This window comes from Ornithodoros turicata, chromosome 2, assembly GCF_037126465.1.
Source record: "Ornithodoros turicata isolate Travis chromosome 2, ASM3712646v1, whole genome shotgun sequence".
Taxonomy (NCBI): Eukaryota; Metazoa; Arthropoda; class Arachnida; order Ixodida; family Argasidae; genus Ornithodoros; species Ornithodoros turicata.
Genome location: NC_088202.1, coordinates 92,718,009 through 92,743,621, shown reverse-complemented (window position 1 = coordinate 92,743,621; position 25,613 = coordinate 92,718,009). Strand labels below are relative to the sequence as shown.

Here is a 25,613-nt window from a genome sequence, read left to right as displayed (position 1 = left end):
CTTGACGGCTTTGGAGAAGACGACGAAATGGTTCTTCCTTCTGGAAGGGTGCTGGGTGCTGACCTGTTTTAACGCACTACGGGATTCTTAAATTGCACTCAGAATCGGTAAGTGACTCGTTGTTATGGGCACATTATTATTCACACGTGTGGCATGATTATCACTGACGAAGTCTGTTCGTTTTTTTTTTCTCTCGTTTTCTTTTTTCGTGGAGATGTTTGAATTTATTATCATCGAACGCATACGCGCCTAAATACCGCTTGCACCCTTCGCGGTTGTCCCCAAAACGTCATTCTGCTGCACAATGAACACCCTTGCCGTTGACCTTCATGGACGTTCGTATGCGATAAACATCAGTACGCAAATCCATTCAGCATTCAGTGAGAACTCAATCCCAGTTAATCAATCTTGCTTTGTAGCTTGAGTTGAAATCAGTTCTGAAGCTATTACACAGCAGTTCATCGTGGTAGCGCTCACTAAGCCACATGACGAGAGCACAGGAATCTTCGAAATCATAGCGGTATTTGGTTGATGAAGGGAGATAGCGACAGGTGTTTGTTTCGCAATCCAGGGGCCGCGTACGAGCCATATTAACGTCCCACTACGAAATGCCTCTTTGATGATGATGCAGTCTCTGTTTTGCCCCCTTTTGCCTGCCACGTAACTTAGAGAGAAGTCGTTTCTCTCTGAGCATCACGGTGTCTACTGAAGACTAGGGAGCGGAGGATCCCATTCGCTGTGCTACTTGACATTGTGCCTGGGTCTTCCAGTAGACTTCTCAGACATGTCATTGTTCCCCCTGACTTCGCCCAGGACCCGTACTAACCTCCCCGTCTTCAGTTGTTTGTGCGGTCATCTCCTCACCTTTATAGACCTGTACACTGCTCTTCGCCACAGTTGCTTCGTGGTAGTAGCACTGAATGTATGTGCAAGGGTCATTTTCCATTGTTTTCCTTTTTCCTGCGTGAATCGTATCCGGTCTCTGCACATAATTATGTAAGGAGTGTCACGGAGTGAGAGTATACATCCTCAATCTTTATTTGTAAACTCAGTCACATGATTCTAGTTATTCTGCGAAGAACAAGGTAATGTGATGTGCACGGTGTTCATTTTATCCGCTACAGATTGTTTATAAAAAAGCTATGACAGCAGGATAGGGCGTCGTTTCTGCAGGTGAGTTCTACGGCCAGGCGGACATCCTTTCGAAGAGAGCATGAAACTACACGATGTCTAATTACGCGAAATTCATTAAGTAACTCTTAATTAGGAAATTTCATGCAAAAGCGAGATCGCAGAATGAGAGACAATCCTCGTTGAAAGCCATTCTATTTTTTTAAAGATCTCGAAACCAGCGCGTGCCGTTAAATATCGATCGCCGAATTTCGTTATGGAACCGAGAACAAAACCGCATGACCTTGCTGACGGAGGCTCGTCTTGGACGCAGAACGGGTGATTTGGCCGACAGATGAACACCTACTCCAATCATCGTCATCGATCTATAGCACGTGATTCTCTGACATGTAATGAAGCGCTGTATTCCCTGCGCTCCCGATGGCCGCGCTTTCGGTTTTCGCTCATTTGCATTGCAAAATTCGGCTATGAATATTCCAACGCCCGTTTGACGTTTTTAAAAAGTGGAATGCTTTTGTCCGAAATCCCCTGATTAAAGAGTTGGTTAATGAATTATATGTAATTATTTATCTTGTAGTTGCATACCCTCTCCGAGAGGATGTCTGAGAAGTCGTATAACTCAACTGCAAAATCATCTCATCTATGCTGCTCTGATAGCTCTTCACAACAACAACAACAAAAAAGGAAATCTCACGGATAAGAAAGATGCTGCAATGCTGCAGTGCAGGACTGTCTCCTTTTTGCACTCTCCTATGTTAAAATCTCGGGAAACCCCTTAAGAAATTCGTGATTTTGATGAAAGACAGCTTGGTATGTTCCTTGAGATGCAAAAACGTCAGGTGTGGAGCCAATATTTCGGAAAAGAGACTCCTACTTGGTGCCAGACACGGTCTCGTGTTGGAAATATTGGCTCTAGACCGGACCCCTTTCGCTAACTTGCCTTCACCAGATCGCTGCATTTCAATTTTTCGACATCTCTCACATATTTCGCACGCAGGGTATCGGCATGATAACTGGGCCGGTAATGGTTCGAGCCAAGCTGACTGTCTTCTAAGATCTCCGTGCTGCGCTGGGCATGGCAGATCCTCAAAGCGCCAACGTCAATCTGCCTCCCGGCCCTTTCGCCGGGGTGGGTGAAGCTCCGCAAAATCCGGAGAGTGCTCAGCCCATGGGCGATGCACAGAAACGGGTGTCTATTCCGCAACCCGAAGCACAGCGGCTTTCACCGCCCCTGGCTTCTACAACTCCGGGCAGTGTTCCTCCTATTAAGGAGTACGTAGCTGCCATTAAGACGTACGAAGAACTGGTTGGTGAGCAGTTGATGCGTGGGAAAATGTTTTTCGAAAGTAAGCCTGTGGGATCTTTTGCTGACAAGGATGGCAATCGTAGGCAACTTAGCGGAAAGCTTAATGAAGGGTTTCAAGACTTCGCGGGTGAACGCAATCAAGCGAAAGGTACTATGCAGGATTATTACGGCCAACCAACCATGATGGCAGGTATGGCTGGTTCACCGCAAAGTTACTACCCTGCGCAATATGCTCAAGGACAAGTGTATGGTCAGCAGCCGTTGCTAGGACAGACGTCGCAGACCCAACTCCAGAATGCTAATATGTATTATGGACAAAGTGCAGCGCAAATGTATAGTCCACAAGGGGTCGCATATGGACAGGTGGCACAGCAATCTTATGGATACCCCAATGTAATGCCGCAGCCGCAGAGTCCAATGCAAGCCACGTACGGACAACCAGCACCACAACCGTACACCCCATCACCGGCTACGTATGGCCAGACCGTACAACAAACGTATCCATCGCCCACTCCTTATGGACAGCCTACGCAACAGCAGACACAGAATATCTACGGGCAGCAAGCAGACCAAGCAGGTAGTCAAGTGCCCGCACTGACAGCTTCCAATGCTCCTCAGAGTAAGCCTGCTGTGCAACCTGTCCGGCAACTATCGCAGACTTTCGAGCTCACAACGAATATCTATCAGCCACAGCAGTCGCGTAGTTACCTTCCAAATGCGCCGCAAGATCAGCAGACTGGCTCTGAGAGAGCGCAGGAGGCAGAGGAAGTTCTCAAAATGATTGAAGACGAAATAGCAGTGTTTGAAATTGAACAAGAACTTGTCCGTCGAAGAAAGCTCGACGAGCAAAAGGACAACATTTTGCGAAAAATCAAGGAGGACATTGCGGAATTTGACAAAGAACGAATGCTTGAACGTGAGAAAAAGGCAAAAGAACTAGCAACCAAAAAGTCGGCCGAGAAAAGTAAAAGTAAGGACAGCAAAGCTGGGTCGAAGAAAAAGAAGGGAAAGACTGACGATGATGAAGAATCTGAAGAGGACACAAAGAAGTCTAAAAAGTCAAAGCGGCCTAAGAGCAAGGAAAGCAAGAAAGGTTCAAAGAAAAGTTCTAAGAGAGATTCGTCCTCTGACAGGGAATCATCTTCAGAAGACAAAAAACGAACTCAGAGAAGTAAGAGTAGGAGCCGTTCTGGGAGGGTTAAAGACGATGGGGAGGACGGGCCTTACCAGCGAGATCGTGCACGAGAACGAAGTAGGGAACGTGACGTGTACTCGGACGACAGCCGGGAACCACGGGGGCGGTCACCAAAGTCAAGAGAGTACGACTTCGATAGGAAACGCGCTCCTCCAGGTAGAGGTAAACTAGCGGACGATCACAGCGACGGCTCCGAAGACCGACGAAGGAGTTGGGGGAAAGAAGGGGATAGAAGAGAAAGCAACGACCTAAATGAAAGCTACGTTGATCGCCGACCTCGTATGTACGATGATGAAAACTGGGATAGGTCCGTAGATGAAAGACGTTCCCGGACCCGTCGAAGGTCCAGCGATGACTTACAGTCTGACAAATATGAGCGACGTCCACCGCTGCGTGCGAGTTCCCGGGACCTCCGGGGTCGCTCTCGCCAGCGAGGGAGCTCCAGAGATGTTGGTGATCGGTATGATGACTACGATGGCCGAAAACGTCAGAAAAACGGGTCTGACGCCGGTGTAGACGACTATCGAGCGCGATCAAGGTCTAGACATGAACGACATGACGACGGGGATGAACGCAGAACCTCATTGCGATGTGACAGAAAGTACAGTGAAGACTCTGGAACGCTTGAATCAAGAAACAAGTTCGACCGAAGTGACGTGTACGATGACAGAACTTCAGCCCAAAGAGGACGGAAGGATAAGCACGAGTTTGAGCCCCACATCAAGGGGGATGCCGGTACTGGGTACCCTCCTGGAGCGGTAGCGTTTTTCAGGTACGAAACGGTACCACTGTGGACCAACCAACAAGTTGGAATACCCGTACCGGCTACCGCGGCGTTGCCAGCAGGACCAGCTGGCATTATCCCTGTTGCTCAACCTGCTGCAAAAAAGTCACCGGAGGTGCCCGATGCAAATCCTCCAGACAACGAGCACCCAGACCCGAAGGATGAGAAAACAGATGAAAAGTCACAGGATGTCGATCCCGAGAAAGATCAGAAAGAGGGAGCACAAGATGCTGCTGAAGGAAGCGGGAAGAAAGCAAAATCTGAAGAAGCCCCGGACAAAGCAAAGGAATTAGCCATGGTGGTGGCAGCGGACGGAGGCATGCAGGGGTTCCGCATGATGACCAAGATCAGCACGACCCGCCTGACTGAGAAACCTGAGCCACCTCCTCAGCCAGTCATTCAGTACATACCTGTACCGCAATACATTCCCATTTATATACCCCAACCGGCTCCTGAACCGCCTCCCCCTCCACCGCCTCCCCCTCCACCGCCTCCACCACCAAAGAAAGTACCAGAACCAGAACCATGTCCACCAGAGCCTCCGAAAGAAGGTTTCGTCTTGCAGGCTACTCCACTTGACAATGACGCTGTATCTGTCGAAGCTACACTAGAAATTCAGCCAACAAAAAAGAAAAAGAAATCAAAGAAACAATACCAAGAGTTCGGCTTGCAAGTGAAATCAGACCCTGACCCAAAAGGTAAGATGGATTTCGCGCTACAGGCGCGTGAGGTTTCTGACAACCGAAGACAAGGGTATCCCTCTGGGCACCTCTGGGGAGATGACAATGGCGAAGAGGAACTTACACAGTACGAGGATGTGCGTCCATCACCGCGGTCACGTCGCTCTAGAACAGAATGGGACAGGCGTGAAGAAGGTGGTGCACACAGAGGACGCCGCCGCAGTCGACCGTACCGCGGATCTCCTCGTGGAAGACGAAGCCCAAGAAGGCCGACACGCTCCCCGCGTGTACAAGCAAAGCGACAGCATGGGTTCCACGATAACAAGTACCGTGATGACAGGCGGTACAGGGACCGTGACTTCGACGAAAGAAAATCTCGTGAGCGTGAGTTTGGCGACAGGAGATCCCCGGAACGGGAACCTGATCCACGAAGAGACCGCGACCGTGCGTTGGACGATAGAATGCTGCGAGAGAGAGAGTTCGCAGAAAGAAGATCACGGGATCGGGAGTTCGACATTCGACGTGAACGAGACCGTGGAGATCCGGATAGACACATCCATCCAGATGACGTAAAACAGAAGCTTCCCGAAACACAGCCATCCCCATCACTGTACTGTGATATTAATATTGACTTGCACGACTATGCTGACGTTGAATGTCGCGAGCCACCTAAACCTGAACTTCGCCGATACTCCGATAACGAACAACGCAAATCTCCTGAGCCTACTAGACGAGGAGTGTCGCAGGACCCTACAGGACGCGGTTTGTCGCAGGAACCTCAAAGACCCTGTTCACCTCCTGTTGACCCACGTGACATGGTGCGGCGTGGACAACTTGACGCACCGCAATACAGACCTCCTGGTATGGAGTACGGGGGATATGCTGATGCTTCAACGTACAGACTGCCTGGAACTGACCACTGCGAGTACAATGATATGGAACGACGTGCGTACCCTGATGTACCAAGGTACATGCCTCATCCGGCTGAATTGCGACAGTACCCTGATATGGATGGGCGTAGGTATCCTGATGCACCAATGTACAGATATGATGCTGACGTCCGGGAATATCCTGGGGAGGGGCCTCGTGAGAGCCCCGACGCTCCGAAACGCTGGCCTCCCTTCACTGATCAACGGCAGCTGCCACATTTGAGCACGAGGAGGTGCTCACCGGAAACGTTCCGAGACGGAGAACACGACTATCGTGCCATTGGCCATCCTATGCATCCGGATTCAGTAGGGAGGCGGGAATATATTGGTGTAGAAAACTATATCGTTCTTCAGACTAGCGACGCAAATATCCCTCAATGCAGAGCGTACACTGGCGCTTCCCCGGAGATGTCTAAAGCAGCGCCGCTTGCGCCAGTGGATGTCGAAAAGATGCAAGATCCAGTGAAGAAAGGCAAAACGTACCTCATGTCCAAGAAGGCTCTAGGACAAGTTGGTAACCTTGAAGGCTCTAAATTTATTATTGTTCCTAAGAAGTTGTTAGAACCTCCTTCCGTACCCCCGACGAAAGCCAAGATAAGGAATCAACCGACTATTGCTCCCATGGTGGCACAAGTTCATATGCAGACGTCATCAAGACCGCCATCTCCAGTGCCACCTCTTCCTTGTACACAGGCTCAAATTCAAATGACGCAGTTGAGAATGCCACAACCAGTGTGTCCACAACTGGTAACACAAAGGTCACCCCAACCAGTTCTGCAGGAAAACATGCAGCCCCGACAAAGCATACCCCCAGTGATGCAGGCTCAACAGCGTATGCAACCGAACATGCAAATAAACACACAGCAACTCGGGATGCAACAAACCATACAAATGCAGTCTCCTCCACAAATGCAAGCAACCCCGCATCCGCCATTAGCGCCGCAACCACAATCTCCAATGGAACCACAATCTCGCTCGCAGCCGCAGCACGTTGTCCAGCAGCAGCCGCAGGCGACTCTGCAGCGTCAACCACAACCCGTTCTGCAGCAGCAACCGCAAGCAGCTCTGCAGCAGCAACAGCAACCACAGCAACATGCTCCGCCCGGACAACAAATGCACCAGTCAATAATTCAGCCCACACAAGTGCTCCAGCCCACACAAGCGCTCCATCCCACACAAGCGCTCCAGCCCACACAAGCGCTCCAGCCCACACAAGCGCTCCAGCCCACACAAGCACTCCAGCCCACACAAGCGCTCCATCCCACACAAGCGCTCCAGCCCACACAAGCGCTCCAGCCCACACAAGCAATACAGTCCCGAACACTAACGCGGCCGCCACAACAGCTGCAAATCCAAGCACCTATACAACAGCAAATTCGAGCTCCGCAACAGATGCAGCACGTGCAATTACAACAGCAATTACATCCTCAACAAGCTCTGCAACAGCAGCAGCAATTACAACAGCTGCAACAACCTATGCTGCTTCAACAAATGCAGGCACAGCAGCAAATGCAACACATGCAGCAGCAAATGCAAATGCAGCAACAGATGCAAATGCTACCAACAGCTCCGATGCAACGACCGCATCTGCAGTCATTGCAGGTTCAGCAGCCTTTGCAGGTTCAGCAGCCAATTACACCAGAGAACGATGCGGAAGAAATCGAGATACATGTGCGGGAAGTGACGCGGTCAGTGGAATGTCTTCAAGAACACGGTTCATCGAATACTGAATCAGAATTTTCTTTGCGAGACGAAAAAACCATGGAGTACGTGCAACGACGTGTCATAGGACTGCAAGGACAAGACGGAAACATTATTCAAATTGACCACAAAAGCAGTGTAACAGTCTTCGAGGAGATATCAGAAACGGACGAAAGTCTTGGACCGGAAGTTAGGGACGCTGATGTGCAAACATCCAAAGAGGAACGATTCATATACATCCCTGCTTATAATGAAGAGGTACAAGTGGATGATGCACGAAAATCCAAAGCTACCATGGCTAGAGTTAAGACTAAGAGTTCTGAAGCAGGCACTCATGATGCAGGAGCGACTCGTCCTGCTGAAGTGCAGGCAGAAATCGAAATAGACTTTAATATGCAAGGCTTGGGCCTAATGCCAGACTACCCTTTTGTACAGTCTAGACCGTCCCCATACGACCCCTCTTTTCCGCAAAGTTACCCTTACGAATACCCTAACGCCCCACGCAGTATGAATTTGCAAATGTCCCAACAAATGGCGGGTCTCACAATGACTCTTCAGACTGAGCCTCCACCGCCGTCACATCCGCAGCATTCACGTCATCAACACCATCACCAGGAGAAGGAAAAGCCAACATACAAAATCGCTTATTTGTTACCTAAAGGTACCGAAATCGCTCGTCAGAGAATCGAAGACCGAGATGACGACCAGGAACCCGTAGGTGCAGCTGTAGGTTCTCAGTGTCTGTCACTATATGAAAGATTCATAAACTGGATTTATCCGGACCCCAAGCAGACAGAGGACGTGAGCGCTATGACAGAAGCAGAGGAGCTTCTCGAAGACAAGAAGTTACAGCTTAAATCAGCCGAAGGACAGAGGAGAAAATCGTCAGGGGGTGGTGCTATGAAGAAGGACGCCGGAGGCAAAGCTATGGCTTCTCGCGCTGATAATAAAGGTAAAATAGAAGAACCTACAAAAGCGCAAGACGACAACGGTAACAATGCTATCGGTAGAGTCAAAGAAGGCGGCAAAGGTGCAGATGATGTGTCAGCTGAGAAGAAAGGTGTTGACGGACCATTGAAAGTAAGTACTGAGGGAAATGGAAAAAAGGAAGAACTCGAAGATAAGGGCGAGACTAAATCTTTCAAGGTAGAAGAGGAAAAGTCTTCAGGTAAATCTGCGGAAGCCGATAAAGCTGATAAAGACACCGTGAAGACAGATGAAAAAGAAAAGAAAACCGATGATGACACAACCAACAAAGAACAGAAAACAGGAGGCGAGCAGGAGGAAGCCAAGAAAGAGGATGCTAAGAAAGATGAGGACGAGAAAAAGGCGAAAAAACCTCTGGTGTCGGTTCCTATAAAATTACCGTGGTGTGGCTATGACTACGAGCGTGAAGAAACACGGCAGCCTGACGGTACCATGGCCGGAGAAATACGTTACTCAGGAATGAATTTCCGTCCAAAACCAAAACCGGAGCCAGAAACGAAGCCTCCGCAATCTGACACATTTGGCTTTCCTTTCGGGCTTTACAATGACGTCGTGCTCCCTAAACAGGGCCAGGATCCCAAAAGTTACCGCATTGACTACTACGAGGAAAGCCATACCTCTCCTAACGAAGATGATAGTGACAATTACCAGAGAGAGCGCCACCTCAGTCGCTACACAAGGGTTAGTGCGGAACGATTGGGACCAGTACATACGAATATTCTAGCACCACGCACAAGTCATGCGGTTCCCAGCAGGCAAAGCGCTCAAAGCCGCCAAAGTGCTCAGAGCCGCCAAAGCGCTCAGAGCCGCCAAAGCGCACATAGTCATCAAAGCGGTCAAAGCCGTCAGCCTTCGTTAAGTCGGCAGACCGTTGTCAGTCGCCACAGCCGCCTGAACTATCAACAACGAGAAGAAGGTACAGAGAATCAAACAGAAGAAAAAACTGTAGATGACAGCTTCCAACCCGAGGTGCGCATCCGGCTACATTTCGCGGACAGCGATAGCCAATCCTCCGTGAGCCAGAATGCCTGGAAGACACCCAACATGCTGGTATCATATGCTCACAAGAATTTCGACGAAAAAACTCTGAAACAGGAGGACGATGATGATGATGACGACCCTTTGCAATCGTCCCAAATGATGTGTTCGCAAAGCTCCACTAAAAGGCTTCTTAAGCGGTGAGTTAACAGCACTGTCTTCTTCCCATTGCTAGACCTCGTTTTACCCATCTATTAATAGCTAGCGTGAAGCTAGTGTCAAGCTAGCTGAACACAATGAATTTAGCTAAAGTTTTTCTAAGGCTTCGATTAAGAAGTCTTAGTATTATTCTGATCACAATGAGGACGTTGGTTAGTTGCACACATTTAATCAGAAGGCTAAACCATACATAACCGATAGTACGGTAAGAAGACAGTCTCTATAAGCGGGACGGGAGCCACGTCGGCTTCGCTCCATGCAACAGTCACAGTTCCAAAATGAAAAGAAGAAAAGCGCCGCGTACAAATCCACGAAGGGGCGCTACCAAATATACTCAAATAACTAAGACAAGCCTGTAGAGGCAGCACACCCGCCGTCTGGTATCTGAAGATACCACGAATTCCCCAACAAGCATGTAATGTTCACAGTTCATGATCACTTAATAAAAGGAAAATTTCACAAATGGGTCTCTGGAAAAGCTTCACTACTCCGTTCTCGTGGATCTTAAGCTCTACCTTACGCACCCTCCCGTCAGAACTGGGTAGAGTAGGCCACTCATTTCGCTCGGTATCCTTGTCCTTCAGCAAGACAATGTCACCTTCTCGGAAGTCTCGTTGAGCTATTTGCCACCTGCGACGGCCCTGCAATGTTGGAAGATATTCTTTCCTCCAACGGTCCCGAAAGGTGTTGGCCATTGACTGCACTTGTTTCCAGTGCCTTCTGTAGACATTGTCATCCCCAAATTCTCCAGGAGGTGGTGGGTTTCTACCCGTCTTCTGAGCGAGAATCATTCTTGGAGTCAAAGTCGTTGGGTTTTCCGGATCTGTTGACACCGGAGTCAAAGGTCTGTTATTCACGATCGCTGCGATCTCCGCAAAGAGTGTGACAAGCATATCGTGTGAAAGCACTGACTTGTTCGTGCCTAGTAGCACCGAGTCCAAGATGCGACGACCAATCCCGATCATGCGCTCCTAAGCACCACCCATGTGAGAGGCGTGAGGGGGATTGAAAACCCATGTGCATCCTTGAGTTTGCAGATATTTGCCAACATTGTTATGGCCAAGCGAAGCAGTGTTGATCTTCAACTCTCTGCACGCACCGACGAAATTGGTTCCGCAATCGGACCGCAGCAGTTTAACCGGACCTCTAATAGACAAGAACCGTCTGAGAGCGTTGATGAAGCTCGAAGAATCCATTGCATTGAATCCACCGATTCAATGACTTCAATGTGTATCGCACGTACGGACAGGCAAAGAAACAACACAGCCCACCTTTTGCTATGTGCGAGTCCACATCTAGTTCTGCGCGCTTTAACCTTCCAGGCTCCAAACACGTCGAGGCCCACATAGGTGAACGGTGGGCCCATGCTGAGTCTGTCTCTTCAGTCTGCTCCTCAGTTTGCGGCATTTGACGCACTTGTGAATCATCGAGCCGATGCAGCTTTTTGCTCCCACATTCCACAATCCTGTCGCTCTGACTGCACCTTCAGTGAAATGGCGGCCTTGATGCTCAACCCTTTCGTGATGGTGTAGGACCAGTAGTGTAGTAATATGATGCCGACGAGGCATGATGACAGGGTGCCGTTCGTGTTGGTCAAGTGTCGAGTTGTGAAGTCGTCCTCCGATTCTCATGACGCCATCCTCGTCCATATAGGGGTTCAACTTCCAAAGTGGGCTGCCCCTTGGTAGTCTGTACTCATTTTCGATGCATCGAATCTCACTCGAGAACATTTCGCCTTGGACGGTTCTGTAGACGAGTTTCTTCGCAGCAGAAAGTTCTTCATTAGTCCGGGGCTCGAGGCAAGTGTGCCAGTGTGCCAGACAGGGCACCGATGCAGTATCACCCCGAGAATGAAATGAGCGAGCGATGTGCAGAAGATTCGCTATTGTCCGAATGAGAATCGTCCATCTTGAAAACCGTTCGAATCTGTGAGCACACAGCCGACGCTGCGACGACACGCTGGTAGCAAGGGTGGTCACCACAGGACGAACTCCCTCGTCTGCCTCAGGGTCTATCAATCGAAACGTTTGACATTCGAAATCTGAGCCCGAATCGTCTGTCTTGTACAAAAAGTTAGGGCCAGTTAACCACGTTGTCTTTGCAAGGCGATCAGCCGCTATTGCCCGTGTGGCAATGTCGGCAGGGTTCTGTTCAGTGGGAACATAATTCCACTGTTTGGGCTGACATGACTTCCGGATACTTTCGACCCTATTGCTTACGTATACGTAGGACCTCCTGGACTCGTTGTATATGTAGCCGAGTACCACCTTGCTGTCGGTGTAGAACTTCACATCGTCAAGGCAAACGTCGAGCTCGCTGATGATAACGTCAGCCATTTCACTGCGAGCACAGCCCCACACAACTCGAGTCTTGGAATTGTATGTCCACGTTTCGGTGCGAGCTTGGCTTTCCCGAGGATCGACATGGTTATGACCACGAGCATCCGTGAGTTTTAAGTAAGCCACGGCAGCAATGGCTTTGGTTGAGGCATCTGAAAATATACACAGCTCCTTACGACACGCAGTGGCGAGAGATATACCAGAGTAGGTACGAGGTATCTCGATATCTTCGAGAGCTGATAGAGAGTCAGTTCAAACTTCCCATTCACTACTTTGTGGTAGCTCGACGTCCCAATCTTCTGTCAAGGTGGACAGTTCTCTCAACAACCGACCTTGTACAGTGACAGGAGTTGCGAATCCAAGAGGGTCGTACAAACTATTAACTGTAGACGGAAGACCCCGCCTGGTGTGTGGCTTCTTGTGGGGAGGAACGTGGAAGGTGAACGCATCATCTTTAATGTTCCAACTTAGGCCCAAGCTTCTTTGTGTCGGATGGGAGCCAGTTCCCAAGTCCAGATCTTTCAGATCTATCGCATGCTCTTCCGATGGGAAAGCTTTCATCACTGCGACGCTGTTGGAGGCTATTATGTGCAGCCTCAGGTTTGCTACAGCCAGCATGTCGCCAGCAAATCGCCTGGAAGAGCGGTTCGCTTAAGTCCATACGTTGCAACAGCTGGCGATGGGCTGTTTCCGAATACGTGAACGCACATCCTGTACTCCACAACATCCTTCTTCGGGGCATTGTCGCGGAACCAGAGGAATCTTAGGTACTCCCTGTCCTCCTCACGAACGATGAAGCAGTAAAACATTTGTTGAATGTCTGCGGTGATGGCGAAGGGTTCCTTTCGGAACCGAATTAGTACTCCTAAAAGACTGTTTCCAAGATTAGGTCCAGTGAGAAGGACGTCATTTAGGGATGTCCCTTGAAACTTCGCGCTCGAGTCGAAGACAACACGTATCTGTCCCGGCTTCTTCGGGTGATATACGCCGAAAATAGGAAGGTACCACACTTCTTTTCCTTTTTGCCGTTCCGGGGCTAACTCAGCATGTCCGTTGGCAAAGATGTTGCCCATAAACGTAAAGAAGTGTTCTTTCATATCCGGTCTTTTGCCCAAGGTACGGCAGAGCGAGGCAAACCGAGTTCGTGCTTGTTCCCTGTTGTCTGCTAGTGAACTCCGCCTTGTGCGAAAGGGAAGCGGAGCAACCAAGCTGTTTGCTTCATCCTTGGTGAATGCCTTGTTCATTATTTCCAGAAACTGCTTGTCCTCAATCGAAGGAGCGAGCTTGTTGTCGTCCTTCGACGTCTCAAACACAGTCACCCAGCCCTTGGATGTACGACAACGTATCGCATGACCCCACTGACATCGGCGTCACGTTGGCTGTCGCAGCACCTTGTGCGACATTCTCTTTGATGAACACGTGACTTGGACACGGCGTAAAAGTGCTCGCGCGGCCGTTCTCTAGTAGTGTAGTGGTGAATGTACTCATACGGTCTGGCTTCCGCATCCCATTGATGCACACATCACCTACTATCACCCAGCCGAGATCCAGCCTTTGGGCATACGGAGCATTGATGGGACCATTCAGTTGTACCTTGTGCACCTGCAAAACGTCCCTGCCGAATAGAAGCAGTATTTCTGGGTTGTGCGTCAGAGGTGGGATTAAACTAGCTATTTTGTTCAAGTGTGGGTGATGGCGCGCCACTTCTAGCGTAGGAATCTCATCCCTGTCGTTGGGAATTTGCATACATTCGATGAGTGTGGGTAGTGGAACTCGTACACGTGTATCGATGGACTCTACCACATATCCACTTGCTCGTCTTCCCGATGACTCAACTGTCCCAGCGCATGTTTTGGGTGTGTAGGGGGATTCATATCCCTGCACGCCGAACACATCGAAAAAGGCTGGCCTGGCAAGCGACCGGCTGCTCTGATCGTCCAATACAGCGTACATCTTGAATGATAGGTCCGGCTTAGCCTTTGGGTGCACTCTGACTAGACATATCTTCGAGCAAGATCTACCCCAAGTGTTGCTTCCGCACACACTTGTTCATTTAGACATCACTTTAGTTGACAAAGAATGAACGTCATCCTCCCCGCCGTGCTGGACATCACCTGCGGATGTGCTGGTGTCTTGGTGGACAGGACCTGGCTGGAGGGCAGATGCATGTCCTTCATTGCCACACACCGCGCATTTTATGACTTGCGCACAGTCTCTGGAGAAGTGGTCTGACGACGAGCAGCACCTAAAGCAGATCCCGAACTCCTTGAGCAAAGCCTTCCGTTCCGTCAGAGGCTTGGTTTGGAAGCCACGGCATTTGTTCAGTGGATGTGGCTTCCGATGCAGAGGGCATTCTTTGCTTGCATCTTTGACAGTCTTGCCTCTAGATGCCGTAGGGCCAGGATCGGATGCCTTTGACAGAATATCTGTTTTCTTGACAGCGACTTATGTCCTGTTACTGGCATTCCTAGGTGGGGTTCTGTCGTCTCTCAGCCGAGTAGTATTGAAAGACGTGGATGAACCGAAATGAAAGCTTGTGTCGTTTTTGGTCCCGAATGTCCCGAATGAACTTTGCAAAGGAGAATGGAGGGAATGTTACCCTCTTTTCTTCTTTGTATCTTGACCGTTGCGTGATCCATTTTTCCTGAAGTAATTGGCCTCCCATTCCACTCTCTTGCGCCTGGCGGCAGCAGCTGCCATCTGTTCTTCCTCCACCATACGAGCTCTTTCAAGTTTCATTTCTGCCTCCTTCCTACTGTAAGGAGAGCGGGCCTTGGCAGCTTCAGCATCGGCCGTCGCTCTCGCTGCTGACGCACTCACAGAAGAAATGTTGGACCGCGCAGATCTCATGGAACGTCTTGAAAACGTGGAATGTCCGGAATAATTAGAACGAAGCGAAGCTGTTTCCACAAGGCTCTCCAAACGCTGCTTTGCTTCTATAACTGTCCTCTGCACCAAAGTGTCGCGTTCTTGATCAATAGCCTTTTGTACATCTCGTACTCGGAGGCTCACCTCGGTGTCGATCCGTGTGAGGAAGGTAAAATACTTTTCTGAGAGAAGTTGATACCCCTTGAAGCTGGCTCTTAACTGATCCAGCGTCCGTTGTATGACCTCGGCAGAAGCACTAGTTGAAATGTTCAACAGGCACACTTCCGTTTCCTCCCATGCCCTGTCTAACTTGACTTCGAATTCTTTATCAGACTCGAACCTTTCCAATGCCTTTAGCGACAAAGTCACCTTGCGTTTTGGTCGAGTAGCTTGAGGTGCTCCAACACTGGAAGCGTCACCCGCAGCCTCGTTGCTAGTGCTGTGCTTCCATGATGGTCCCGAAGCCTTGCGTACGGAGAGCAGCCGTCAGAGCGAAGTGTCTTTTTACTATTCTGATCTCAATGAGGACGTTGGTTAGTTGCACACATTTAATCAAAAGGCTAAACCATACATCCGATAGTACGGTAAAAAGACAGTCTTCCTAAGCGGGACGGCAGCCACGTCGGCTCCGCTACATGGATCAGCACAACAGCCACAGTTCCAAAATGAAAACGAAGAAAACTGCGACAGGGGGCGCTACCAAATATACTCAAATAACTAAGACAAGCCTGTAGAGGCAGCACAAATATCATGAATACCCCTGATATGGGCAAGCTAGAACTCATTTGAGGTAGGTGTCCTGTACAACATTGAAGGTCTCCCTATTGTAAGGAATTTGTGGCGCAGACAAACAGCACTGCCGATCTCCTTTAACTGTTTCCCTTCGCGCATGCTGCAAGAAATGTGATGCTATAGCTGTTCAGACAAGAACAGAATACAGCATATTTTCAAGCGGTAAATTTTCTAAATTTCTAAATACGTGCGCATTTATTCCATTCAGATATTTCAGCGACGTGAATCTGATAGCGAAATTTCTAAAGCAAAAAAGAGTAGCACAAGTCTCCACCGTCGTGTTCGTCGATATGGTCACCTTCTTGCGGTATAAGGTGCCCCCCCTCTCGGGCGTAGAATACCCCTCACGCGCGGGCTCCCTGAATTATTACTTTTTATTTATTTATTTATTTTTTCAGGACATGATCGCCTATCCGAACAGCGTTTACGATATCATTGCCAACTGACCGCTTGAATTGACTTCAATCAGCTGGTGCTTTGTGTTTCAGAAAGAAGAAAAACCGTCTTGCTGATAAGGAGCTGCTGGCCTACTCCGTTGTGGTAGTGGTTTCCGTTGCCGCCCTGGCTCTATTGATAACCTTAACTGGCACGAAAGTTCACGGAAATAACGGTAAGCGATGCAAACATGTACTCCACATCTAAAAGGCACACACTGGCTCACGTAACTCCGTGCACAGACGCGCATTACTTTTAGGGGCACTTTTGCCTTCCTCTCAATATTGTGCTGGCTCTGTGCTATCTAACGCGCTCCTTTCCCCACAGCCTTTGGATGGGATCATCGCAGTCCATTCAATATCACAAGACTTGCACCGAATAGGCGTGAGGTCCAGCGGTTATACCGAGGAGGTAGGCCATCACTTGACTTACCTGTGCACCTTACGATTTTCTTTTCTTTTACCCAGGCAATGATTTGTATCACGCTCCGCATACAGCATGTAAAGATGCGAAATGCTTAGCTTCAGGTAAAGAGACAAACGTGAAAAGCGTAATCTTATTCGAATGAGTGACCTCACACTCTAATGTACAAGCAATCGATTGCTACACTACTGACCTGTTGAATTCCTATTCAAATAGTAGGAGCGGCTTTCGTCAAATCCTTAAGGCGGAACGGCTCCTTAGCTCCGTGCAAAGATTTCTACGGATACATCTGCGGGCAGCACAGCACATTGGCGTCCAAGAGCGCGCAGCAAGCGCTTGAAGATGGTCTTCTTAGGGTTATTAAATGTATGTCTTTATGAATACACTTCAATATCTACAGTCCTAGACAAAAGATTACGGAACGAGGCAGCGTTATTTGAAGCTCCTGGGTTATTTTAATTAAAGCCACCAGAAAGCTTCCAGGGGTTTCACACCCTTGAACGGGAGCACGTGCTCACGTCAGTTCGCCCCGGGGTGTGTCGACGATGGAGAGGATAACGTTGCTCCCGTGTTCCGTGAACTTTTGCCCAGAACTGTACATCTGTAGTTTTTGTACTTTACAGCGAACGCGAACTACCCGGAGCTTATCACAGCGAGGATGCTTTACAAAGAATGCTTGGACAAAAGTGAGTCGGTGGCTTCTGTCACGATGCCCTATGCTTTTTTAGTGCATACCGAGTAGAAGCATTGGCCTATTCATGCCCAATCATTATCGCAGAAAACATCGACCAGCACGGCTGGGATCCTCTGGCTGACCTGCAAGAGCAAACTGGTCTATCTGGATGGCCCTTTAGCGCTGCTCAGCCTAAAGCTCAAGTGTGGAAAGCAGCGGCCCGCCTTGTGCGCATATTTAACGAGCCCGCGCTTTTGTCTCTTAGCACGGAGCACCATCCGTTCCGTCGGCAGGAGTGGATTATTAGCGTAAGTAAACCTAGGGTGCCTGAATACTAGCTCCCTCTCCATAAGGTGAAGACAACCGCATCTGCTACTAATTTCCGTCATCTTGACGCCCACGCACAGCTCGCGATGCGCTCACAAGAGCGTAGCTATACGCTAAGCTACACACTACATTTTGGAGTTGAGTAAATACATAGCAGAGGTGATTTGAAAAAGTGGGTGAAACCGACACACATCATTCATGCATGGTAAGGGTGGGCGTCAACATGGCGGTTTTGCGGCACTCGATTCTGTAAAGGGTGACTCCACCCTACACAGAGGGAGCTAGTATTCAAGCACCCTAAGTAAACCGCTGTGAAGGCTCCCTCTCTGAACAACGCATGAAAGCTGCTGGTGTTTAACCATGTGCAACAATGTCAGAATGCTTCAAAGCTAGGTGAATATTTAGATGACAAGCATTGTTCTCGTTTGAGGACGAGGGATTGCAATTCAAAATAGATTAGCAGTAGATTTCGAATAACGAGAAGCTGTTCCATTACAGTGCAATGGGCTTGTACAATCGCTAAAAGAGGACTAGTGTAATATCCTCACAATTCGGTTTGTGGATGGAAAGCTCTGCAGTAATGAGCAAATGAATGAAGAGACTAAGTCAGTGCCCGTCCTTATACAGGCTGCGTCACGTACACTCTTAAAAATGAACTTCACCGCATAGCACGCTCCTAGCCAACCATCATCTCGAATGATATCGTTATCTGTTTTGATTTGTTGAAAACGGGAGGTGTACGCCTTTTTGTGACACTTATGCTGTTCATAATTGTCACAAAAAAGGCGTCCGCCTCCCTTTTTCAACAAATCAGGGCAGATAACGATATCATTCGAGATGATGGTTGGCTAGGAGCGTGCTCTGCGGTGAAGTTCATTTTTAAGAGTGTAAGACTGACCAGAACTTTATTCAATTCGCGATTTATTTTTCTTTCGCAAAAGTTGTTGAATATATCTATTCCCGATGGAACCCAAGGTGGTGGTGTATGACTAATTAGCGAAGCCATTAATTAACTTTCATAATTAATCTTCATAATTAGTGAAAATTATTAGACAGCGTCATTGCAAAGTTGTAGAGCACAACCCTGAGGAGACTACCCCGCAAGAATCGAAACATCAGCGCATTTCTGTGCTCTAGTAAAAAATATGCGACAGTGTAAAATATCGGACCGCTGCGCGGGTTTTGCGAACACTTTCTCCTCTCCACATCTCTGTGTCACCCTTTCTCAACTAACATCAGGCTGTTCCTCAAAGCACGGAACGCCCCGTTTTGTCCCCAGGAGTGAGTGTGAGGGGGAATAATGATGCCGTTTCTCAGCCTACGTTATGACCAAGACGCCGCCTTTGATATTTTGTTCCCATTATCTGGTTTGATCTGCTCAACCCCCCCGCCAAGACACAGTTGGTGATTTCATCTGATAAATGTCACGCAATAAAACTACCTATTCATAACTTCCAAAAAACGAGCAGATAACAAAAATAAAATCACTGATTCCGCTGCTCGACAAGTGTGTATGTTCTACCAGGTTCTAACAAAACAAATAACGGTATCGGCTAGGAAGGGGTGTGCCCCATGCTTTGAGGAACAGCTTGATGTCAGTTGAGAAACGCTGACAGCGAATAAAATTCTGGTCAGTCTTATGTGACGCACCCTGTATAGTCCTCTTGTTCAGTGCCCTATCGCTGTAGGCGTGGTGCAGTACAACAGTGATGTCGTCACCAAATCGATCAAGGGCGGAAACGAGCACAATTTAATACTTGCTAAATACTTTAAAATTCGCCCTCCTAAGGCCTTCACAATGGGAGCTCTTTTCATCTTGACTGTCAATGCACTCGGTCCTCAGGTTGGAGAATCGAAGCTACTACTTGAGCCAAAACCGACGAACGACTCCATCGAACGATACACTCTTGCCGTAAAGGAAGCGCTATCCCCCTTTAAGGAACACATTGCGGACCCGTTTTACGCTGCAGAGGTGACAAACTTCGAACACCAACTGGCGCTCATAACACGCACTCATCCAGCACCAACCATTACAACGGTTGGTGCGCTGTCCCAGCTAACAGAGGTAGGTCTTCCAAAGCTTTTTTTTAATTGGAGGGCATCCTGTGAGGAGCAACCCGCCCAACCACTCAATTCATGTGCAGTTCTTGAAGATAGCATTTGAAAACACGACTGCTATCAAGTCGACCACTGAGCTGCTCGTTAAATCTCCGGAATTTGTGGAAGAACTCATTGCACTCGTCAGCAAAACTCCGCCGTAAGTACTAAACCAAGCATCGACTTGTAGAGTTTATGATGCAAGAGTGCATACATAAACTTGCGTGTTTATGTGAACGTGAGAGTATGTGAAAATATGTAGAGTAGATAGGGGGGGGGGGGGGGTAGGAAGCGTGAATGTGTGTCCTTGTCTACGTTTACGATGCCTTGGTTCGTCGACGAGAACTCTGTCAGCACACCTTACCGACAATCAGCTTCAGCTTCACGTGTAAAGCCGACATGGACGTTAAGCAAGAGATATCTGTACCTCGAGCCTTCGAGCGGACGTTTTAAAGGGGGTTGCCAGTATTAAATTTTGCTAGTTAGATTCGAGGAATTCGCGAACAGGATGTTTAAGTCCGAACCTTTATTGGTGGTGTTTGGTTGCAAAAGTTTTAGGAACAATGAAAAAAAGTCGGAATATTTATAGATGGGGCTTGTCGCTCTTGCAAGATGGGATATTACACATGATCATGCAGTGATTGTGCATATGTTGCAATGGTCATTAGCATCCCGACACCTGTTCGACTCTGAAACGTCCGTCGTCCAGTCGAATACGTGTGACCTATAGCAAAGAGGTGACGTACGGACCTAGCAGGCGGTGAATTGGGCAACGCAGTAGTGCCCCAAGTCCTTCATGACAGCGCACACAGTACAGTTCGGTGACAGCACATTTTTCGGGTTACGCGGAAACATGTACTGTATCGCCTTAAGCCAGTGATAGTGCAAAAGCAATTCAGTGGCCGGGTGAAAAAGGTTTAGTAGGATGCTTCTACGGACAGCGCGGTTCTGCGTGGTGTGTAGGTACGTTGCATCCTAGGTAGGCCAATCAACCTCTCCGTATTTCCGTACGGTGACTAGGTGTAGTTCTACTACGGTCCGCAGTCTTATAGATTGCGTGCAGCTCAGCTGATGGGATGAAAGTCCCTACTAGGGGAAGGTGGGGGGCAAGATGATGATGATGATGATGATGATTCGGGTTTTCATGGCGCATAAGCAACGAAGGCCATAATGCGCCAAGACAATGTAAGTTTTATGTACGTAAAATTTGGGTGTTTACTAAAACAGTGCTAAGTGCTGGGTTAGTAATTAAAATCACAGATCCTTTAAAAACCCACTATCTCTAAAAAAAACATGTAGATCTTTTCAAAAGGTACGAAACTTTCATCGCCCAGCAAAAGCGCCGGGTGGAGCGGTAAGAAGTTTCTATAGAAAACAAAGTGTATTTCACGAAGATGCTGATATGCTGGGCATACAATGAGTATATGGAGGGTTGAGAGAAGTTCCCCACAGTGACTGCATTCAGGAGGGTCTTCTTCACGTAACGGTATGGGGAAGATGAGACAGAAATTTGCAATCAATCCCAAAATTCGCGGTCACCCCCCCGCCGGCGCACTCCGTCACTATACTCAGCCGCTATGCGGGAAGCTGCCTTACAGGATGTTAATTCAATGGGAGACAGCGTTTATGCCAATTAACAGCAAAACAGAATAAAATTTTTAAGATGTCATCGCCTAGTAGAGAAGAACACCATGTAAGGAACCCCTGGAGACATGAAAGGCACCAGCAGAATATAAGCCTAGTGCACCCTGGCCAAATGAATTTTAATGCATTGCGCCTATGGGGATTCCGTCGATTTTTGCACATCGCCCATGTTTAGACTACGATTTTTCGACAAAGGCAGTCAAATTCTGCAAATGTCATCGCCTATTTTCGTTCAGTACGTCCTCCAGGCCACATACCAACCACGGCACGATGTGTGAGTGTTAATCCTGATGCACCCAGGGCCTTCAAAGTTGCGACTCAGACAGGGTTCCCCTCCTAGGCGCTCGACGGACTAAGTCCCAGTATTATCGTAATACGCATGCGCTGAGACTGTACGGCCGGTCTGAAGGAGTTCGAAACGAGAACGGTCATTTTTTCCAGAACTCGAAGTGGCTGACAGAACAGACAACTTTATTTTCAGTGAGTAATATACAAATGATACCGTTTTGTATTTTATATCGATTTTATATTAAACTATACAACTTGATAAAACTGTCCATATCGATTGCCGTTTTGGAAGTGATTTTGTCATACGCGACCTTTCAGGGTGCAACAGGAGAACAAGGTACGGGGTTCAAACCCCGTGATCGTACTTTCACATATACATACACAATACATTACATAATCAGCTTAGGATATCTTTATTATCATCGTTATATCAAATGATATTAAGCCCCGAACTTGATGAAATTCACCATTTGGCCGTTTTGGAAGCGATTTTTTCAAACGCGAGCTCTCAGGGAGCAACAGGGGAAGATAGGGATTCTAACCCCGTGATCTTACTTTCACGTATATATATTATAATATCAGCTTAGGACATCTTTAATATTAATTTTATATCAAATGATATTAAGCCCCGAAGTTGACGAAATTGGCCACTTGGCCATTTCGAGTGCCGCTTTGGAAACGATTTTGTCAAACGCGACCTCTCAGGGTGCAACAGGCGAACAACGTACGGGTTTAAACACCGTGGTCATACTTTCACGTACACATATTACAAAATTAGTTTAGGACATCTTTAATATTATTTTTATATCGTATGATATTAAGCCCCGAAGTTGACGAAATTAGCCATTTGGCCATTTCGAGTGCCGTTTTGGAAGCCATTTTGTCAAACCCGACCTCTCACGGTGCAACAGGGGAACAAGATACGGGGTTCAAACCGCGTGATATTACTTTCACGTATACATATTACGAAATTAGCGTAGGACATCTTTAATATTATTTTTATATCAAATGATATTAAGTCCCAAATTTGACGAAATTGGCCACTTGGCCATTTCGAGTGCCGTTTAAGAAGCGATTTTGTCAAACGCGACCTCTCAGGGTGCAACAGGGGAACAAGATACGGGGTTCAAACCCCATGATCTTACTTTCACATATACATATTACAAAATTACCTTAAGACATCTCTAATATTATTTTTATGTCAAATGATATTAAGCCCCGAAGTTGACGAAATTGGCCATTTCCAGTGCCGTTTTGGAAGCGATTTTGTCAAACGCGACCTCTCAGGGTGCAACAGGGGAACAAGATACGGGGTTCAAACCCCGTGATCATACTTTCACGTATACATGTTACAAAATTAGTTTAGGACATATTTAATTTTATTTTTATATCGAATGATATTAAGCCCCGAAGTTGACGAAATTAGCCATTTGGCCATTTCGGGTGCCGTTTTGGAAGCCATTTTGTCAAACCCGACCTCTCACTTTGCAACAGGGGAACAAGATACGGGGTTCAAACCTCGTGATCTTACTTTCACATATACATACTACAGAATCAGCTTAGGACATCTTTAATATTATTTTTATATCCAATGATATTAAGCCCCGAAGTTGACGAAATTCGCCACTTTGCCATTTCGAGTGCCGTTTTGGAAGCGATTTTGTGAAACCCGACCTCTCAGGGTGCAACAGGGGAACAAGATACGGGGTTCAAACCCCGTAATCTTACTTTCACATATACATATTACGAAATTAGCTTAGGACATCTTTAATATTATTTTTATATCAAATGATATTAAGTCCCAAAGTTGACGAAATTGGCCACTTGGCCATTTCGAGTGCCGTTTAGGAAGCGATTTTGTCAAACGCGACCTCTCAGGGTGCAACAGGGGAACAAGATACGGGGTTCAAACCCCATGATCTTACTTTCACATATACATATTACAAAATTAGCTTAGGACATCTCTAATATTATTTTTATGTCAAATGATATTAAGCCCCGAAGTTGACGAAATTGGCCATTTGGCCATTTCGAGTGCCGTTTTGGAAGCGATTTTGTCAAACCCGACCTCTCAGGGTGCAACAGGGGAACAAGATACGGGGTTCAAACCCCGTGATCTTACTTTCATATATACATACTACAACATCAGCTTAGGACATCTTTAATATTATTTTTATATCAAATGATATTAAGCCCCGAAGTTGACGAAATTCGCAACTTGGCCATTTCGAGTGCCGTTTTGGAAGCGATTTTGTCAAGCCCGACCTCTCAGGGTGCAACAGGGGAACAAGATACGGGGTTCAAACCCCATGATCTTGCTTTCACATATACATATTACAAAATTAGCTTAGGACATCTCTAATATTATTTTTATATCAAATGATATTAAGCCCCGAAGTTGACGAAATTGGCCATTTGGCCATTTCGAGTGCCGGTTTGGAAGCCGTTTTATCAAACCCGACCTCTCAGGGTGCAACAGGGGAACAAGATACAGGGTTCAAACCCCGTGATCTTACTTTCACATATACATATTACGAAATTAGCTTAGGACATCTTGAATATTATTTTTATATCAAATGATATTAAGTCCCAAAGTTGACGAAACTGGCCACTTGGCCATTTCGAGTGCCGTTTAGGAAGCGATTTTGTCAAACGCGACCTCTCAGGGTGCAACAGGGGAACAAGATACGGGGTTCAAACCCCATGATCTTACTTTCACATATACATATTACAAAATTAGCTTAGGACATCTCTAATATTATTTTTATGTCAAATGATATTAAGCCCCGAAGTTGACGAAATTGGCAATTTGGCCATTTCGAGTGCCGTTTTGGAAGCGATTTTGTCAAACCCGACCTCTCAGGGTGCAACAGGGGAACAAGATACGGGGTTCAAACCCCGTGATCTTACGTTCACATATACATATTACAAAATCAGCTTAGGACATCCTTAATATTATTTTTATATCAAATAATATTAAGCCTCGAAGTTGACGAAATTGGCCAATTTGCCATTTCGAGTGCCGTTTTGGAAGCGATTTTGTGAAACCCGACCTCTCAGGGTGCAACAGGGGAACAAGATACGGGGTTCAAACCCCGTGATCTTACTTTCACATATACATATTACGAAATTAGCTTAGGACATCTTTAATATTATTTTTATATCAAATGATATTAAGTCCCAAAGTTGACGAAATTGGCCACTTGGCCATTTCGAGTGCCGTTTAGGAAGCGATTTTGTCAAACGCGACCTCTCAGGGTGCAACAGGGGAACAAGATACGGGGTTCAAACCCCATGATCTTACTTTCACATATACATATTACAAAATTAGCTTAGGACATCTCTAATATTATTTTTATGTCAAATGATATTAAGCCCCGAAGTTGACGAAATTGGCCATTTGGCCATTTCGAGTGCCGTTTTGGAAGCGATTTTGTCAAACCCGACCTCTCAGTGTGCAACAGGGAAACAAGATACGGGGTTCAAACCCCGTGATCTTACTTTCATATATACATACTACAACATCAGCTTAGGACATCTTTAATATTATTTTTATATCAAATGATATTAAGCCCCGAAATTGACGAAATTCGCCACTTGGACATTTCGAGTGCCGTTTTGGAAGCGATTTTGTCAAAGGCGACCTTTCAGGGTGCAACAGGGGAACAAGGTACGGGGTTCAAACACCGTGATCTTTCTTTGACATATACATATTACAAAATTAGCATAGGACGCTTTTTGCTTAGGGAGTGTCGTTTCTTCAAACGCGACCTCTCCATGTACGGCCTGGCACCAGGATTAAAGGGGCTTCGCACGT

General features: G+C 47.4%; 1 protein-coding gene across 2 annotated transcripts in view; it reads left to right on the top strand.

Moving 5' to 3' along the window:
- The window catches only part of LOC135385795 (uncharacterized), a 43,662-nt gene continuing 18,049 nt past the window's right edge, over positions 1-25,613 (top strand). Inside the window, exons 1-10 of one of the 2 annotated variants that reach the window (XM_064615314.1) lie at positions 1-107; positions 2,129-9,891; positions 16,398-16,519; positions 16,672-16,755; positions 16,812-16,871; positions 16,987-17,133; positions 17,391-17,453; positions 17,546-17,748; positions 19,611-19,832; positions 19,912-20,024. In XM_064615314.1, coding sequence (XP_064471384.1) covers positions 2,207-9,891; positions 16,398-16,519; positions 16,672-16,755; positions 16,812-16,871; positions 16,987-17,133; positions 17,391-17,453; positions 17,546-17,748; positions 19,611-19,832; positions 19,912-20,024 — 8,699 coding nt within the window. In that variant the 5' untranslated portion in view covers positions 1-107; positions 2,129-2,206. Of the gene's footprint in view, positions 108-2,128; positions 9,892-16,397; positions 16,520-16,671; positions 16,756-16,811; positions 16,872-16,983; positions 17,134-17,390; positions 17,454-17,545; positions 17,749-19,610; positions 19,833-19,911; positions 20,025-25,613 lie in introns of both variants that reach the window. The other variant, XM_064615313.1, reaches the window with a different exon arrangement.